Genomic DNA, 20466 nt, shown 5'->3' on the forward strand with positions numbered 1-20466 from the left:
GTCAGTTTTGTCCTCACTTTTCCTCCTGATCAAAACAAATCAGACCTGCTCTCACACTTCCTTGGCATTCAGACAATATAAAATGTTCTGCCATCACTATGACTCGTGGATACTTTCTGGCTGTGTGTCACAACCACTACTAGCCGTTTCTAATGTCCACTCTTTGTTTACATTCTGATCAAAACATGAGGGATATTGTTTTGACTCATCTTTTCAAATGGTGTGTGCCAAAGCAGACTGGAAGTCATGCACTGGGTTACTTTCTAATAGGTACAAAATTAATTCATCCCATGTGGGAAATAACATTTTCACAGCAACAACATTAACACACATTGTTTTGTAATATAGATAGAAACCAACATTATTTAGCTGTTTAATGGAGTTGTGATAAAATGTAACCAAGATTACAGTTTAAGCACACAGTGAAATCTTAAATGTTTGCTCGTTTTATTGCATCAACACGACAGCTATTTTTTCTGATGGCATGCAAAGTCGATGTGCAAACTCTCTGTGGTTTTCCCCTTTAGCTAAGAAGAAGAATAAGAAGGGGAAGACCTTCACTTTGACCGACTTCTTGGCGGACGAAAGTGGAGGCAGTGCCCCGGCTCCCAGTTACCCCGTCAAAACCACGAGCTGGGCTGATGAAACAGATGACTTGGATGGAGATGGTGAGCACACACTGAAATGGATGGATACTAGGGTTGGGAATCTCTGTCATGAGGCCGCTTCAATACATCTAGATACATAGGTTATGATTTGTTTCAAAAACCTTATCTTTAAGGGTGGAACGATACGATTCGGTTCACTATGGGAGCGATACGATTTGATTTGGTGCGGAAACAATGTGAAAGTTAAAATTGTTGATGTAGACATTAATCTTAAAGAACCTTGATTTGACTTGACTTAACCAATTGTAGAAAATGACATTTGTCTAACCCTATTTTCAAATGTAAAAGAACACTTATCTCGAAGACTTGCTGCTTAATGGCACTGAAAAAATAAACAATAAAATATATCTATTTTAGATATCAAATTATTTAAATAGATGACGACAATTTATTTTGTAGAGAAAATAATCTGCACAAACAAACAATAGTTAAGAGCCAACAGGGGTCAAGCACACAATTTCATCCAAGCTAGGACCGCCACTGCACACACGCAATTAGTTTTTTTCTTTTTAAAATGTATTTTCTGTTTTTTAAATTTGTATTTATTTTTAAACAATCACAGTGCTTGCTGAGTGCTGACTGAAGGCTTCTTGTTGTCACTGCGGCTATCCTGCGCGCAATTTGCCTTTATGCTCCAGCACAACCCATGTGGGCTGTTTTTAAAATGTGCTGCTGTTCTACTCCAAGTCGGGGGTGTCGCTGCAGTTGGTATTGGCTAGGACACCACATGATGGAGTTTCCTCTGCATTTTATGGCCAATTCCGGTAGCTGTTTTTAATTTTGGAACAAGGAAGAAAGCAACAACAATGGCGACTGTGGAACAGTGCCTGCTAGAACAAATGGACGTAGATACCCAGATGATGCGTTTAATTATATTGCAAAATCGATCAAGGCGGCGTAGGTGGTAGGTGCGTCCACTAAATGAAAATCGGGATGGCGGTACTGAGGAAACAAGGGTATAGCTGAGTACGTCATCACAGCATGTTACTAAAACGGAACAATCACGAGAGATGATCTCCACTGCATTCTGCGTGCGGTGACAATTTGTGCCATGTGCGCATCAAGTGTCACATAGGGGCCGTGAGGCCCAATGCGTTGGCCACGTGCAACAATGCAGGCACTGTCGCCTGCGCGAGCGCGGGAGTATAAAGAGGCCTTGACTTTTTTAACTTTAAGTCGTGATTATTAGCTTCGCTTGACTGTTGATTGTTGCATTAGCTTAGGGACATACCTTACTGTGTGTCCTCTCGGTAGTTTTTTTGAGGGGCTCAAAGTACCAACGGTGGAACGTATAAGTGGAGTGAATGGTCTCAAGAAGCAGCATTAGTTTGCTGAGGTATGTGGCCCATGGGATTGCAGAGAGGAGCCAGATGAGGTGGCTCGGGCATCTGTTTAGGATGCCTCCCGGACGCCTCCCTGGTGAGGTGTTCCGGGCACGTCCCACCGGGAGGAGACCCCGGGGACGACCCTGGACATGCTGGAGAGACTACGTCTCTCAGCTTGCCTTGGAATGTCTCGGGATCCCCTCGGAAGAGCTAGAGGAAGTGGCCGGGGAGAGGGAAGTCTGGCTTCCCTGCTGAGGCTGCTGCCCCCGCGGCCTGACCTCGGATAAGCGGAAGACAGTGGATGGATGGGATTGCAGAGATGTACCCTCCTTTGCCATATTCTCTGTATGTTTACAATCTGCGGCGCACATTTTGCTGCCGGCCCCGGTGTCGACAACAGACTTGAGATAAGGTATGCAGAGTTGGGTAGTAACGTGCTACATTAATTCCCTTACATTTACTCAAGTAACATTTTGGATAAATTGTACTTGTCAGAGTAGTTTTAATGACGCATACTTTTTACTTGAGTATATTAAGAAGAACCGGTACTTTTACGTCGTCGTTATAATTTCCATGTCGCTCGCTACTTGCATCTTTCATTTATCAATAATTGTGTGTGCTATCTATTTTTAGACTTTCGTTTTCCACTTCCGCATTGGGCATCGTTGCTCAAATCCACTGTGATTACCACAGTGATGTTTGACTCATGTTCACCAATCAAATGACACAAGAAAGTCATGTCCACAAACAGTCTTCTATTCAGCTTTGCGGGCCAATCAAAGTGAATCGTGACAGCCGCGCAGGACTTGTGTTTACATTACAGACTACAAAAAACAACAGCCTTAAACATGCAGCGTAGTTTTGCCACTGCCCAAACTTGGATATTTCAGCCCACTTCTAACTTGAGACAACACCTCGTGTTAAGTTGCAGATGTTTTTGCTGTTGTTTTGGCTGTGCATATGGCAACATTAGCACTACTTTATGGTTACAAGTGACTGTAAAACATGCATCTTGTTTTCTTTCTCACACACTCTCTCTCCCTCTCTATCAATATGTCTGGTTAGCAAACAGCTTCTTCATTCAGTCACTAAACTGACTTTGCGCACAGATTAGTGTCATGAGCTGCGATGTTACGTCCCCTTCATGTGGCTAACCTGTGCTAACACTGAGCTAACTGGTTAGCACACCACTAAGAGTGAGTAGTAGTGAATAGTGTAGTTCATAATAAGGCTTTCTGCAAAAAAGAAAAATGGTGACGTGTTAAATACTTAGCCGCTGTATGAGTGCTATCTCCTGTATTCCTCACATCCATGACTATGGGTTAGCATGTCAGTCTTGTTTTAAAATTAAAAAATAAGTGACATTTTGGAAATACATTGATGCAAAAAAATCAATTGCATGCGCCTGTCCTTTTACAAATAGTTTATTTCTGCTCGTTACCAGATTAATTAGAAATTAATGAAATTGTATATAGCCTAATGCTGACCTAGACTGCTTCACAAATCAAAATGGTAGGTCATATTAGTAGCTTTATGCTGCAGTGTCAATAAGTTGTTCAAAAGGCTTTTGAGAGTAGAGTGATTAAATTTCCCCTCTGTTCCCAACTTTTCAGTGTCGACTTCGTGGCACACAGATGAGGATTCATTCCGTGGCCCAGGCATTGACCGGTCCATCCTGCCCACAGCACCCCGTTCAGCTCGTGAGCCAAATATTGATCGGTCTCGACTGCCCCGCAGTCCGCCGTACACTGCCTTTCTCGGCAACCTGCCCTATGATGTCACTGAAGAATCAATCAAAGACTTCTTCCGCGGTTTGGCAGTAAGTGAATAATTGTACATTCAATCAAAGCTGGCAATACTACTTCAACTTGCAGTTTTAAGATAGTTGCATGGGATGTCTGTGAGAGCGGCCGACCTATTTTGGCCCAATGCTGCCCCAAGTTATTGATGAATGAGTATGTGATGTTTGTCTCCAGATCAGTGCAGTGCGTCTGCCTCGTGAACCTAGCAACCATGAGAGGTTGAAGGGCTTCGGCTATGCAGAATTTGATGATGTGGATTCTCTCCTGAGGGCCTTAAGTCTCAATGAGGAGGTGAGGCAACACACCATGTAGTAGAGTTTTTAAGTGAAGTCTATGCACTAGGGTTTGAAGGACAAATGTGACGATAGTTGTGTCGAGGACGACTGATGATTTTTCTCAACTCGTGTACCAATGTCAAAAAAATAATAATAAAAATCACTGTGCACTCCAACCTTCTCCCTCACTCACACACTGGCTGCTTTGCTGAAGACACACCCCACCCAATACACATTCATCCATTCAGATACATTTCAGGTACTGTCAGAATTTATACACCTAACAACAATTCATGTAACACAACAGGATCGCTCCTTGCTGCAGTATATAAGAATAGTATGAAGTTTAAAACAAAATAAAAGAGGAGGCAATGGTTTTAAACAATGTATTTTACCAAACCTTCAGTTGTGTTCCAGGTAGGCCTGTCAAGATAATATTTCCAAGACAATATATTTTCCCAGAAACTTTTTTAAGGCCTCTGAAATCATGAAAAATAACGCCTTCCTTATTGTTTTTTATTTTATTTTGTACTTTTAAATCATTATTGTTGTTGTTGTTATTAGTGGTTGTCTGTTTTTTTTTTTTGTGACACTGTGATATGGATCCCCCTGAAGAGCTTCAAGACGAGCCTGGTTTAATCGGAGCCTTTAATTCAGATTATAATTTAGAAGCCCAAACTGAATGAAAATGCTCCATTTAAACACCGCAATCAGAACAGGCCACATCCAAATGGAATTTCATTTTGTTTCACAGGGATGGAATATTCCTTTTGCCAAAACGATCAGAAGTAATTTTTTGCCATCTATGCTGTCATTCAGAATTGAGCCGGGAAAAGCTCTGTCTGGACATGCTTCGTCTCGACGTAAATATGCGGTGACCTCATGGTAAATATGGTAGCTCCCGACGGAGCTCGTTTGTGACTGAGATCTTGTTTTTAAATACCGTAATTTATATCAAGCATTTTTTCAAATAAACTTATAAAAACAATCCCAACTACTGTGCTGAATAGACGACGGACCTCTATCTTGAGCTCTTTAGCTTGCAGGCGAGCTCACGGACACAACAAACGTGTGCTGCGCATGGAGCAAGGTTGTGGAGTATTGGACGAAGCCAACACCGGCGTTCCATGAGCCCCTTAGTGGCTAATGACACAGCCGTCCAACTCTGTTGGCTCATTGTGTGATCTGCACGGCAGCTCACCACAACAATTACCATTTTTCAAGTCCGGAAAAACTGTCGTTGTCCCTTTTTGTTTATCGAACATACATGCAAATCAGACTACAACTTCGACTTCTACATCGGGCGCTGTTTGCGCCAATCCAGTTTAAGCGCAAGTGACGTTTAAATCTAGTTCACCAATCAAACGACACAAAGTCACATGACCTCACACATCATCTTCTATTGGGCTTCCCGTGCATAGGTATTAACACTGGATAAATCAGCCCGGCTGATTGCTGTGCCTACGTGGTGACCATGGAGCGCTCTCCAGCACCCTCTCTAAGGACTCCAAAAAGGGTGGGTACTCTGAACTGCTGTTTGGTGAATAGACACAAATAACAGTCAGGACCCGTCCCCCCACCCGAGGGCGGAGGGGGGCTACTCTCTCGTCCGGCGGGGTGAAACCTAACGTACGGGCGCCGATTCAGGGGGCAATAAGTATACCCACACCTGCTTGGCGCCTCTCACCATGGGCAACTCCAGAGTGGGAAAAGAGTCCAACCCCTCTCAAGAGGACTGGTACCAGAGCCAAGCCGTGTGTGTGGAGTCTATATAGTCTGAACGTCTCAACTTCCCACACCAGCTCGGGCTCCTTCCCTGCCAGAGAGGTGACATTCCACATCCCTAGAGCCAGTTTCTGTAGCTGGGGATCGGAACGCCAAGGTCCCCGCCTTCGGCCACCGCCCAGCTCACACTGCACCCAACCCCTATGACCCCTCCCACAGGTGGTGAGCTCATGGGAAGGGGGACCCACGTTACCGTTTCGGGCTGTTCCCTGCCAGGCCCCATGGGTGCAAGCCCGGCCACCAGGCGCTCTCCTTCGAGCCCCTCCTCCAGGCCTAGCTCCAGAGGGGGGCCCCGGTGACCCGCGTCCGGGCAAAGGAAACCTAGATCCATTTAATGTATTCTTCATAGGGGTTTTGGGAACCGTGCTTTGTCTGGTACCTCACCTAGGACCTGTTGGCCGTGGGTGACCCTACCAGGTTTTTTTTTGGTTTTATCACCTTTTTCATGCCTTAGATGTTTGTATGTCTGATCGAATGATAAGTCGATATTGTAATTATCGTGACAAGCCTAGTTCCAGGGAATGTTGTCCCTGAAGGCATCAGTGGGTGCCCGGAGCAGATGGCAGACACACTTGCAGCCTGCAAGTGAGTTAAGATGGGAGGACACGCTTTCTTTGACACATTAAGCATTCATCTTGACAATAAAGAGGTTTTTAATTGGCCATAGCTTGCCTCCATGTCATGGTGTAAGCAAACGACACAGTATATTGTGAGGGTGTTTTTTGGTGAGAATTTATAGCTTGTCAAATAGCGTTAGCTTTAGCCTTTTCAGCGAACTGTCCATGTCCAAAACACGTGACTGCCGATTATTTGATTACTAGCAATAACCATCATTGCGCAGCGGCAAAGTTGACTCGTCGATTAGTTGACTAATTGGTTCAACCCCTGGTATGCACTAATTCCGTAACAGACATGACATACAGTAACAAAAGTATTTTTAATTTGTTCCTGCCAATCTGTTCATACCTATAGAACCTGGGAAACCGAAGGATCCGTGTGGATATAGCAGACCAGTCGAATGATAAAGGTAAGAATACATTTTTTTAAGGACTGTACTGTGATGATGTCTCTTTCAATCTAATCCTGTTGACAATATCTACCGTACTGGTGTCTTTCTACTTTAGAGAGAGACAGTGGAATGATGGGAGGTCGAGACCGTGGTGGGAGAATGGGAGACATGGGCCCCGACAAAACAGACAGTGACTGGAGGGCTCGGCCGAGTGCAGACACTGATGATGCGCCTCCCAGGAGAGATGATGCCTTTGGAGAGAGTAAGTGACATTTTAAGTTTTGCTTTAGAACTGTATCATGCCGGATTTCCAGCAGCAGCTTCTTGGAATTAGATTTTTTGATCGTGACTGTAGTTTAATTTGTCTTTAGATATAGTGCTCATATTTTTTTCATTAACAAAACAAAATTCTTTGAACGACTATCCAGAGATGGGAGTAAGTCACGTGCAAGTCACAAGCAAGTCCCAAGTCGTAACCAAGTCTCAAGTTACTGCGGAAAAAAAATCAAGCAAGTCGAGTCATTGCTTGTTTCAAGCAATCATCAGTCGTAACTAAAGTCATACAATCTTGCTCAGTCACAACTTATATTGGAGTCAAAATGTTTTTCATTGATCATGACACAAAAAAGTACACACCTAAAAATTTAATGAATACGCAATACATTTATACCTCTAAAAATAAAAACGAGTAAATGTGTGTGTGTGTGTGTGTGTGTGTGTGTATATATATATATATATACACACACACACACACACACACACTTTTCCATGTCTGTTTACAGCTACCAATATATATAACACTTTTACTGTGATGATAAATATTGAAATATGCTCTATGTGGGAATAAACGTCTGTAATCATTAGATTCAAAAATTACATATGCTGTTTTTGGTGCCACTATGTTTCCTGTGTGTGTGTGGAATTTGTAGGTTGTCACTTTATGAAGTTTAAGTTTACTAGCATTAGTTTATGGGTGGACTTGCCACATCCAATATGGCAGACGCTACGAGAAAAGCTGCTCAATGTGTCTATGTATATATGTCTATGCTAAAATTGTGATCTCCGTTGTTTAATATTAAAAAAATGTTTAGATCCCGCTCTGTATTGTCTTATAGCTTTTATCACTTAAATGCGTAACTGACGTGAAGTTTAGTTGATCTTTATTCAGCTATTAGAGAAGTAATGTGAAGCTAGCTTACCTGTGTCAGACAGATGAAGGTACACCTCATCAAAGTTGTAATTTATCCTTTAGCTGCAACCTTGCATGTTGCCCTTGTTTTTTTTCGCCCATTTTCATCCAAAAGATAATTTGTGAATCCAAATGCAGTCTTGCCATAGTTACCTTGAAAATGTTACTTTACTGATTACTCGAGCTTAAAAGTAACTTAGTTACTTTACTGATTACTTGATAGCCAATAAAAACCGGCCAGCAGTGTTGGGAAAGTTCATTTTCTACGTGAACGAGTTCAAAGTTCAGTTTACCGTTCCAAAAATGAACTAGTTCAGTTCAATTTTGAACTAAGTTCGTTTCAAAAATGAAATCCCCCCCCCCCCCATATGTTGCTGACAGGCTATTACCCTCAAAATACTGGCATTTCAGTTCCTCATTGTTGCCACCCATTCAGTCCACACTAATAGCCAGCTGCAGCTTTGACCCTACAATCTCAAAAACATAAGAAAAAAAAGTTTTTGTGTTTATAAAAACAAAATGGGGAGAAAACGTGTATTGTTGGTCACCGGTGCGCGGGAGAGGACGTGCGTTTAAGGCTTGGTTGAAGTATGTTAACGTACTTTCAAATAAATGATATGACTAGAGCACTGATTTCCAACCTTTATGGAGCCAAGGCACATATTTCAAAATTTTCAAATCTCACGACACACCAACAAACAAAATGCCACAAAAAGTGGAGACGTTAATTACTGTATGAACTTCTTGCCATCTATGTGTGCGTGCATGCTTGTGTGTATGTGTGTATATTCCTGTATGTATATACAGCAGCTGAAATAAGTATTTAACACGTCACCATTTTTCTCACTAAATACAACCCCAATTCCAATGAAGTTGGGACGTTGTATTAAACATAAATAAAAACAGAATACAATGATTTGCAAATCATGTTCAATCTATATTTATTTGAATACACTACAAATACAAGATATTTAATGTTCAAACTAATAAACTTGATTGTTTTTAGCAAATAATCATTAACTTAGAATTTTATGGCTGCAACATGTTCCAAAAAAGCTGGGACAGGGTCATGTTTACCACTGTGTTACATCACCTTTTCTTTTAACAACATTCAATAAACATTTGGGAAGTGAGGACACTAATTGTTGAAGCTTTGTAGGTGGGATTCTTTCCCATTCTTGCTTGATGTACAGCTTCAGCTGTTCAACAGTCCGGGGTCTCCGTTGTCATATTTTACACTTCATAATGCGCCACACATTTTCAACGGGAGACAGGTCTGGACTGCAGGCAAGCCAGTCTAGTACCTGCACTCTTTTACTAGAAAGCCTCGCTGTTGTAACACGTGCAGAATGTGGTTTGGCATTGTCTTGCTGAAATAAGCAGGAGCGTCCATGAAAAAGACTTTGCTTGGATGGCAGCATATGTTTCTCCAAAACCTGTATGTACCTTTCAGCATTAATGGTGCCTTCACAGATGTGTAAGCTACCCATGCCTTTGGCACTAACACAGCCCCATAGATGCTGGCTTTTGAACTTTGCGTCCATAACAGTCTGGATGGTTCTTTTCCTCTTTGGCCCGGTGGACACGACGTCCACAATATCCTATTTGAAATATGGATTCGTCGGACCACAGAACACTTTTCCACTTTGCATCAGTCCATCTTAGATGAGCTGGCGGCGTTTCTGGGTGTTGTTGATAAATGGCTTTTGCTTTGCATAGTAGAGTTTCAAGTTGCACTTACGGATGTAGCGCCGAACTGTATTTACTGACATTGGTTTTCTGAAGTGGTCCTGAGCCCATGTGGTGATATCCTTTACACATTGATGTCAGTTTTTGATAAGGGATCGAAGGTCACGGGCATTCAATGTTGGTTTTCGGCCTTGCCGCTTACATGCAGTGATTTCTCCAGATTCTCTGAACCTTTTGATGATGTTATGGACCGTAGATGATGAAATCCCTAAATTCCTTGCAATTGTACGTTGAGGAACATTGTCCTTAAACTGTTCGACTATTTTCTCACGCACTTGTTCACAAAGAGGTGATCCTCGCCCCATCTTTGCTTGTGAATGACTGAGCAATTCAGGGAAGCTCCTTTTACACCCAATCATGGCACCCACCTGTTCCCAATTAGCCTGTTCTCCTGTGAGATAAAATTCTAAATTAATGATTATTTGCTAAAAACAATAGTTTATCCGCTCGAACATTAAATATCTTGTCTTTGTAGTCTATTCAATTAAAGATAGGTTGAACATGATTTGCAAATCATTGTATTCTGTTTTTATTTAACACAACTTCCCAACTTCATTGGAATTGGGGTTGTATATGTGATAATATTAAAGCCAAGGTGCTACTGAATACTGTAACTTACTGATTGGCATAGGCGTTTACCGTCAAACCTAAATCTCCAAACCACCTAAACCATCCTAGAATCGAAAAAAGGAGGGCGAAAAAGGCAAAGATACTCCCGCCACACGGACTATGAACTAGCTAAGCAGAAACACTATGGTGCTGGGACAAAATGGCGGACGAGGCATGGGCGTCGTAAAGTCGAAACCTCGTAGGGCGAGTGCGTCGTAACTCGAGCACTTCCTGTACAGTAATTCATGTATCCACTTTTTGTGACATTTTTGTTTGTTGGTGTGCCGTGAGATTTTTCAGTTGTAAAATATGTTCCTTGTCTCCATAAGGTTGGAAATCACTGCTCTAGTCAAATTGTGTATTCTAATCAGTCAGGTCAAACCAACATTACAACGTGACAGAAATAATGGGTGCTAACTTACTGTAATTAAATTACTTTATTTTTAATTAAATGACTTCACCCACACCAAAACTTTAGAGCAGGATTCGCCAGAACGGCGGCATGTTTGCATCGAACCGTTCGTGCTACCGCTAGGTTGCTAGGCTACGTAATATTTTATTCCTTGCTTGCGAGCCGTATCGTATGCAAAGTACGTGAACATACCTCAAGCAAGCCTTAAACGAACGTCCTTTCCTGAGCACTGGTGACCACCAACGCACGTTTTCCCCCATTTTGTTCTTATAATACAGTGGACGTGATCCACTCTTCTTGTCGTCGTCACGGTAACGAGTGTATCCGGTCGCATTTGAGTTGACACGATAAAGCCCAATGATCGGGGAAAAAACGGGATGCGGTGGTATCGGAATACAAGATTTTATTGCAGTAGTCTGAAATAAAGCAAATTTCTCTTGTAGTTGTATCCGGGCATTACGTGTTGTCTGTCTCAGACATGTTGTCTGTTCCACACCGGCGACGTTTTTTTTTTTGTTTGTTTGTTTTTTAAAAAATTATTATTATTATTATTATTTTTTTTTTAATAACTTCATTGGCCGTCAGATATTTACAGTACTACGTCAAAAGACACGCAACAAGGCTAAAATTAAACTAGCCTTTGGATTCAAATACACTGTGCATGCGGCGCCGCAGAGTTAATGTCTTTTGCGGAGCCGATCAATGACGGTCAATAAAATGCTAAATATCGGCTGGTACCGATCAGCCGATAAAATCGGTGTAAAATCTAGAAAGAAGGGACTTATTTGATTGACGGCTGAAAGTTCTGGGGAGGCAGCGTACTCAGAGCATTCAACGCCCACAGCTGTTGAAAGAATGTCTCAATTCTTGACCACTTTGAAGCCTAATTTTGCATACTTAGCGATATTTTTTTTTTAATCATTTGGCTTATTAACAAGTCTCTCCCCTGTGATGTCAAATTTACAAGACTTTTTTGTTTGTCTGTATGGTTCTACTTTAAAGGCATAAATGAAACACACACGTGTTTTAGCTAGATAACTAAATCCATCCAAAATGTCTTCCAGGATCACGGGATCGCTATGAGTCGGATCGTTTCCGAGATGGTCCACGCCGGGACTATGACAGTGGAAGAGACCGCTACCGGGACCGCTATGATGATAGAGACCGGCGAGATTATGATAAAGGAGGTGAGTCTTTGTGTTTTGGAGATGGGATGGATTTACTTGGATACCTTGATCTGGTATATAGTACCCATAACTGAGAAACCTGCTCGACCTTCAGTTTGTAGTTCAAATTTCAATCATGGCCATCCCTCAATATTTTTTTTTTTAAACTTTCAATTCTCGTTTGGCCCTCTTCTTTATAGGTTATGACTCTCGTGGTGGTGGAGGCCGTCGTGCCTTTGGCAGTAGCTTCCGCCGAGATTATGATGATAGTCGAGGTAGCAGCGACCGTTACGGCGATCGGGATCGTTTTGGGGACAGGGATCGTTACAGTGAAGATCGATATGAAAGACGGGATGAGAGGCGTGAGGAAAGAGGTGAGTGCACCACTCAGAATTTGGCAGTTGTTAGTTAACGGGAATTTAGCTTGACCCATTCACATAAACCTGACTTCTTTCCCCTGCAGCTCCACAGCAGAGGCCCAAGTTAAATCTAAAGCCCCGCAGCGTGCCCAAGGACGAAGAAGGTAGCGGTGCTGGCGGCGGAGGATCTTCCCCTGCCGCTGCACCGACCTCAAGCAGCAGGGCCTCCTCCATCTTTGGTGCTGCCAAACCAGTTGACACAGCAGCCAAGGAACGGGAGGTAGAAGAGAGGTTGAAAAAACAGGAAGAGAGGCTGCAGAGGCAGCTGGAAGAGGACAAGGGCCGGGGCCCTGACAGAAAGATACGAGACAAGTGTGTGGTTTGCCCTGCTTAAAAATACTCTTGTAATTATGGCATGCAAAATAGACACTTTTTTTAGATAAATCTGGCTATATATTATTACACGTTTGAGTAAATCTTTCTTATCCAGAGATCCAAGCTGGCGACATGAGGAAAGTCACACTGAGCGATCTCGTACAGGAAGTGAGTCCTCCCAGCCAGGAAGTGGCTCTGCAAGAGGTAAGATTTATCTTTGTGATTTTTCTACACTTTGACTTGAAGACATGTTATTCTCTTTGAGTATGAAGAGGTATGTTAATCACTGTAATTATGCTATTTGTTTCACTCTATACTGTCTCTGTCCTAGCAACACTAGATTGCCAAAAGTATTTGCTCACCTGCCTTGACTCTGATATGAATTTAAGTGACATCCCATTCTTAATCCATAGGGTTTAATATGACATTGCAGTTATGCTCTACAGTTATAACATCTTAAACTATTCTGGGAAGGTTTTCCACAAGGTTTAGAAGTGTGTTTATGGGAGTTTCTGACCCTTTTTCCAGAAGCCAATTTGTGCGGTTACACACTGATGTAGGAGAAGCCCTGGCTCTCAGTCACTACTATAATTCACCTAAAAGCATTCTATCGGGTTGAGGTCAGCATTATGCAGGCCAGTCAAGTTCATCCACATCAAACTCTCTCATCCTTGTCTTTATGAACCTTGATTTGTGCACTGATGCACAGTCATGTTGGAACAGGAAGGGTCCATCTTCAAACTGTTCCCACAAAGTTGGAAAAAATATTAGCCCCCGAGCTCCAGTGATAGGAACTCTGAATGATTCAGCATACCAAGATATTTTGGACAGTTAAACAGTTTAGGCATTACCTCTTCCTGGTCCACCATGTCTGCGCACCAGTGCACAAAGCAAGATCTGTAAAGACATGAATTTGGTATGGATGAACTTGACTGGTCTGCAAAATCCTGACCTCAAACGTATAGAAGAACACTTTTGGATGAATTAGAGCAGAGACTGAGAACCAGACCTTCTCATCCAACATCAGCGTGTGACCTCACAAATATGCTCCTGGAAGAATGGGCAAAAATTCCCATGAACTCACTGCTAAACCTTGTTTGAAAGCCTTCCCACAAGAGTTGAAGCCGTTATAGTTGCAAAGGGTGGGCCAACATCAAATTAAACCATATGGATTTATAATGAGATATCACTTAAAATATTTTAGTCGGGGCAGGTGAGCAAATACCTTTGTCAATGTAGTGTACAACACACTGAATTGAGACACAGGAATTGGATATACCCAGAAAGAGCAACACAATTGTTTCCCATCGTTTTTTTCTGCCAGGGTCACGGTGTCGAGATAGCGAGCGTTCTGGGGAGAATGAGGTTTTCAGTGGGAAGGATGACGAGTCCTCTTCCCCTGCACCCTCCTCACAGCCTGCCCCCATCAAGGAGCCGCTGAAGGTGATGCCTGCACCTCCCCCCAAGGAGAACGCTTGGGCCAAGAGAAGTGCGGCCACCATCAGCTCTGTTGAAACTGATGGGCGGTCCCCTGTCTCCCCTGTTGGTTCAGCCTCTCCAAAGTTCAGGTGAGTGTACAATTTCGATGACGACATCTTAGTGTATGTGAGTGTATGTTATGGGCTAATTATTCTTTTCTGTTTTTAGCTCCTCAAATTCTGCAGACGAAAGAGGATCCGGAAAGGGTAAGGCTCACTGCTGAACATAGGGACACAGTGGGGGATTTCAACAACCTCCAGCGTTGTCTGCATGACACTTTAAATAGCTAAGCATTGTGATTAGCAAAAAATATACAGAGAAACAAGACAAAGCCTTTTACTTGAGGAAAGTGCCAAGTTGATAGACGCTTTATCACTTCTGATACGATAATATTAGAATTCTCCAACTCAAATGTAGGACTGGTTTTCTTATTTATTTTTTTAAAACAGTACTCTCTGCACATCCTGCCATCATATTAAAGGGATGAATTTCACTATGTTAAAATTAGTACAAGGGAACCACAAACATCAAATACTCAAAAAGGATTTGGAGTTAAAATTATACAATGATACAAAAATGAATGTAAAATAGTAATTCATATTTTTTGCTTTTTATTACCCTTTTTGTCAATATTTTGTTTTATCAAACTTAATTATAAAATGCTTGTCTCTTTATATTTGTATGCCAGTTGAGTATATAAAAACATTACTGTTACATTTAATTTGCTATGGGAACATGTTTTATTTTTTAAATAAAGAACTAAGAAGTGAGCCAATATCACTGAATAAATTCTGTTCATCTTTAAAGATTCCACTGTACTGTAGAAGTATGTGACAGGCCAATAGGATTGCATTTTCCAATTGTCTACATTGGAGGAAATAATTATTTGATCCCTTGCTGATTTTTCAGGTTCACCCACTGACAAAGACATGAACGGTCTATAATTCATACATGCAAATCAGTTCCCTTTCGGCGAAATTCGCCATTTCGAACTCAAAATAGGCCATTCATGTGAATCATATAGATCCGATGAAGTTTTCCGGGGGGGTTGTCGTCGTCGCTGTCGTCATAGGCTGTAGTCCTTGAACACTGGCAGCTAGATCCACTCCACACATCCATACACATGTAATTTCTGATTATTACTCCGCGGCTGACTAATATGCGCGCGACTCGTGTTTACATTTAGACGAACAAAATCAACAGCTTTGATGTATTGTATTATTTGTCTGGCATTGTCAGCCCAAACGTGGATATTTCAGCACACTTATAGCTTGAGAAAACACCTTGCAGTAAATTGCAGATGTTTTGTTGTAGTTTTGGCTGTGCATACACACACACAGCAGTATCACAATTTGCACATTCATATTTTTTTTATTTTATTGATCATGCTGTGGTTAAAAAAAATCTGAAGTTACTCACTATTTACTCATTACTTGTAATTATTTCACTGTGTACTTTTTAGTCTTAAGTAATTTTTTGGAGGACTACTCTTTTACTTGAGTCACATTATTGTCAAGTAACACTACTCTTACTTGAGTACAATATTTGGCTACTCTACCCAGCTCTGGAGCAGACATCCTCTATTGGTACTCTTACCTTTAAGCAACATTTAAGCTTTAAGCTCTCATCACAGCCAGTGTCGCATTTGTTGCACTGGTCTTTTGTATTTTCGTGTTGAGGTGCTGCGGGTCGTGGCCCTGGTTGTGGTCCGAGCGGAACCACCAAGCAAACGTAACATCAGCGACGAGCTGATCCGCTAGTACATCTTGTATTAATTAGGAAACCTAGAATTATCAAATTAGTTTAGGGATGCTAATGTTAAGTATTAAGCGACGGAGCGATGTTAGGGATTATTTCACAACACAGAATGAACTAATTTAAAATTCAGATATGGCCAATAAAGACACAAAACATACTGTAGTTAATATTTTCCTGGAGGATTTATTTGGGATTAGCCTTTGAAGTTGGTAATAGTGAAAAATCAAGTGTAACAGACAATGATTTTAGTCAATTATTTTTCAGAATGAGAGTGCTTAAAGAGGAGGATGCTATTCATGTGGCACAGCTTGAAGCAGGCATCAGGTGGAGATGGGCCTGGCTCAAGTTGGAGGCCAAAACAAAAAAGCAAAGAAATGAGGCAAATTTAATTTCGATCTTAAATTTGTACATCAATATGTACTTGAGCGGTGTATATAAAGGTTTTTTTTTTGCGTGAAGAAAATGAGTTTATTTTGCCTTATTGTACTCTTCAGTCTTCCAGATTGCTTAATTTATTTAAAAATAAAAATAAATTCTCTGCAGGGGCCTGGGATGTTTTTTGTTTTTTTTTGGTCACCTTTTTCATGCTTTTGGTGTTTGCATGTCTGATCATTTTAATGGTAGGTGTATTTTAACAGGCAGAGACAGCATATCAAAAAGAAAATCTAGAAAATTACTTAAAATATTCAAATTATTTTGCAATTTGTTGAGGGACATAAGCATTTGACCCCCTATCAAAACATTACTTGGTGGAGAACCCCTTGTTGGCCAGTACTGTGGTCAGATGTTTTCTTGTAGTTGATCACCAGGTTTAAACACACCTCAGGAGGAATTTTGGACCACTCCTCATTGCAGATCTTATCTAAATCCTTTAAGGTTTCGAGATTGTGCCTTGGCAACTCGAAGCTTCAGCACCCTCCACGCATTTTCTATGGGATTTAAGTCTAGAGACTGGCTAGGCCACTCTATGACCTTCATTTGCTTCTACTTTAGCCACGTTTTCATTTCCTTGGCTGTATGCTTTGGGTCATCGTCATGCTGGAAGACCCATCCACGACCCATTTGAAGTTTTCTGGCTGAGAGGAGGAGGTTATAACCAGTGATTTCACGGTACAAGGCTCCATCCATATTTCCCTGGATCCGGGGAATTTGCCCTGTCCCCTTTGCAGAGAAACACCCCCAAAGTGTAATTCTTCCACCTCCATGCTTGACGGTGGGGATGGTGTTCTTGGGGTCATAGTCTGAATTCCTCTTCCTCCAAACACGGCGAGTCATATGGTTTCAAAACGGCTTGAATTATATTTTTTGTCTCGTGTTGACATGACCTCCTCCCTATCTCTCTGAATCATGCAGATGTTAATTGGCAAGCTTCGAACAGGCCTGTAAGTGTGCCTTCTTGAGCAGGGGGACCTTACGGGCGCTGCGTGATTTTAATCCATCACAGCCTAGTGTGTTACCAATGGTATTCTTGGTTACCAATGGTATTCTTGGTTACTGTGGACCCAGCTGATTGATTCTGTCTTTATACAGGTAACAAGTTGAGGTAGGTGTCTTTCATACAAGTTTAGATTAATACTTTCTTAAAGAGAGAGGACTAGCCTGTGAGAGCCAAAATTATTTGTTGGTAGGAGATCAAATACTTATTTCACGCAATGAAATGCAAATACATTTTCCTTTCCTTTTTTTTTTTTTTTTTTATATGTGATTTTCTAGATCTTAGATATCCTGTATTTCACTGTTAACATAAACCTAGCATTAAAATTATAGACCGCTCATGTCTTTGTCAGTGGATGAATTTACAAAATTAGTGAGGGATTAAATAATTATTCCACTGTAGGAGATCACATTTGTTTCTGTGTTTCTGTTCATATAAGATGAAGTCCTCATCATTGACTGTCTATCTGTGGTGAGATTTGGTGAGACAGAGCTCATCATTATAAATAAATGAAAGATTACAATGTTCCTGTGATGGAGGTTTTTGTAGAGTTGTTTTTCACTATTATAGAAAAATGGTTTTGCTAGTCCTCTTGCAGCTACTCTGGTGTGGTGGCGAAAAAACGGACAGTTTGCATTAATGAAACGTGCCTTATTGGAAATTTGCCTTATTGGATTGTGCCCTTTTGTAAAAAATCCCCAAAGCAGAATGGACCCAGTTGTACGGTGTTCCCCAGCATATTCAAGACTTGGGGATTCACCTATTGACTTTTGTTCTGCGGAATCTATCTGTTATTCACTGAAAAACTCATTAATTTTCTGTTTTTTGTGATCAGGCCAAAATAATAAACATATTGCTTTGGCTGCATCTTAGTGCAACGTAACTGATTATGTGAGTTGAGGAGCTTCATGCAGACCAAATTAGTGCTTTGCCACCATCTTATGGCAAATATATATCCAATTCTAAACCTTTTTAGGGGGGCTGTAAAGCACTCACGATTTTCACTATTTGTGGTAGGGCTTGGTTCCAATCCCCTGTGAATAGCGGGGGAACACTAATTAATTAGTTACTGTAAGTGCAAAGCTTTATTCAGGGTAGAAATAGGACTCACTGGACCCAACATTCCAACTGTCATTTAATGATGCGTCTTTCATTGACCCTCCATCAGTGACTGTCACGGCTGGGCCTTTGCTGCTGCAGTGTGTTAAGTTTAGTTGACAGTTTACAGTCCAACCATTCTCTCAACTGTCTGGCTTCTCCTTTAAGATGAGAACAAGGCTGATGGTGTTCATCGGGACCGGGGCCCCCCACGGGCTCGAGGTGAGCCTGCGGGGCCTGCAGCAGGGCGAGGGCGAGGAGAGGGTTCCAACAGAGACCGAAGAAAGGAGGCAGACAGGTCAGCCACTTAAAGCTTAGCAACTCTTTAAGTTGTTAACAAAAACAAAGAGAGTGAGCTAGCACAGGGGCATCTGCAAAGAGTGGCCCACATTGAACTATACAACAGATGATGCATCCTTTGTTTTGAATGTTGTGGACTTCATCACCTCTTAGGCTATGGGATCTTTGAATGCATTTGCTCCAGAAAATGCTCACAATCCCTAGTTGGTAGTAGGAGTGCCACAACAGTAACAACATAGCATGAGCTAGAAACGAAAAAAGGTTTTGACTGACTGATAGCAGCTTGTAGATTATCCAAATGGATAGTTTGTGCTCCTGTAGAGTTCAAGCCCTTTGATATTGCAGTATTCTTGGCAAGTATTGTGAGTCCTGCTGATGAATGTTAACCCACGGGTTCATTCTGACTGTAGAAAGGATAACAGAAGAGACCGAGACACCAGACCACCGCCAGACCCAAAGAAATACGACGAAACCCCAACCCCTGTAAGTCCGTCACGGGGCATCGAGCTCTGGCAGTTGTCATAGTTTCTAAAAGCTGTTCTCTGAGGCCTCCTCCACATTTTAGTCCCGCCCACCACCAGGCACCAAATAATGAATGAAGGATTTGCATAAGCGCAGTTTGCTGAGTATGCCAATTGGTTGTCTTTTTCAGAAGTTCAGCTCAGCCAGTAAATACGCTGCTTTGCTAATGGATGGAGATGGCGATGACGCTGGGGATGTGGAGTAGAGAAGACGGCGAAGAAGAGGAGCAAATGAACAGAGAATAATAATTTCAGTTTATATTCTCTTCATGTGGAAGTAGCCCCAAGGAGGACAATCGCCCCTTCCTCCCTCCTTCAAACCTGTTCTTTCCCTTCATCTCCCTTCCCTCTCTTCCCCTCTCCCTCCTCTGCCCCACTCTGAGGACTCTTTCAAGGTCTACACAATAGTCATCTACTGGACTTGTTTTAATTGGGGGGTGGGGAGTGTTTAGCTCATAAAAAGTGATGGATAAATTTGAAAAATTGTAATAAATAAATGGGAAAAGTGGGGGGGAAAGAATTTGTACATTTGTGGATCAAAGGTGTGGTGGATTGATCCTGTATGAGGTAGCTATGGCAACACAATACTTTTAAATCTGAATCAATTGTTCACATTATGACTTGCATACCTCTTACAAGGCAACTTCTTTTCAATAATTTTATTAGTCATTTGAAAGTCATCCTTGAACCTTTCTCTCTCTAAACTTAAATCACTAATCTTGTCTTCCAGTACTGTCTTTGATTCCGAAGCTAACCCATGGAACATTTTCCTCGTCGTGTCCACTGTGCAAAATCTTTTGACATGATTTACTACACTCTGAATGACACCAAACAGCCGCCTCACGACTCACCTTGAGTCATTCAAGTGCCATTATTGTTCTCCCCTTATCATTGTACAGACTTTATTCTCTTTCTACACCTTCTGATGAAATAATCGCTTCAATTACTCATCTGCTGTCCTTTCTGGCCGTCTTCCCGTCCTCCACTGCTGCCTGCAAATCCTTCTCTTTCTCATGTGAGGACCGCAGTGTGGGAGGTTATCATGACATTACCTTTTTTCCCGCTTGCAATAAAAGGGGTGTCATTAAGTACACAGTAAATTCTTCCCAACAATTTATTTCTACTCTAATAAATGGGTGGCTTGCATTTTTT

General features: G+C 41.8%; 1 protein-coding gene across 3 annotated transcripts in view; it reads left to right on the forward strand.

Moving 5' to 3' along the window:
* The window catches only part of LOC133484079 (eukaryotic translation initiation factor 4B-like), a 21539-nt gene extending 1134 nt beyond the window's left edge, over positions 1-20405 (forward strand). Inside the window, exons 2-15 of one of the 3 annotated variants that reach the window (XM_061786167.1) lie at positions 528-668; positions 3607-3812; positions 3970-4086; positions 6828-6882; positions 6980-7126; positions 11888-12010; positions 12190-12363; positions 12453-12720; positions 12839-12927; positions 14048-14291; positions 14371-14408; positions 18662-18791; positions 19204-19276; positions 19446-20405. In XM_061786167.1, coding sequence (XP_061642151.1) covers positions 528-668; positions 3607-3812; positions 3970-4086; positions 6828-6882; positions 6980-7126; positions 11888-12010; positions 12190-12363; positions 12453-12720; positions 12839-12927; positions 14048-14291; positions 14371-14408; positions 18662-18791; positions 19204-19276; positions 19446-19520 — 1880 coding nt within the window. In that variant the 3' untranslated portion in view covers positions 19521-20405. The remainder of the gene's footprint in view (positions 1-527; positions 669-3606; positions 3813-3969; positions 4087-6827; positions 6883-6979; positions 7127-11887; positions 12011-12189; positions 12364-12452; positions 12721-12838; positions 12928-14047; positions 14292-14370; positions 14409-18661; positions 18792-19203; positions 19277-19445) is intronic. The other 2 variants (XM_061786168.1, XM_061786169.1) reach the window with 2 other exon arrangements.
* Positions 20406-20466: the final 61 nt, after the last annotated feature.

The sequence above is a fragment of the Phyllopteryx taeniolatus genome, chromosome 9 (assembly GCF_024500385.1).
Source record: "Phyllopteryx taeniolatus isolate TA_2022b chromosome 9, UOR_Ptae_1.2, whole genome shotgun sequence".
Lineage (NCBI taxonomy): Eukaryota > Metazoa > Chordata > Actinopteri > Syngnathiformes > Syngnathidae > Phyllopteryx > Phyllopteryx taeniolatus.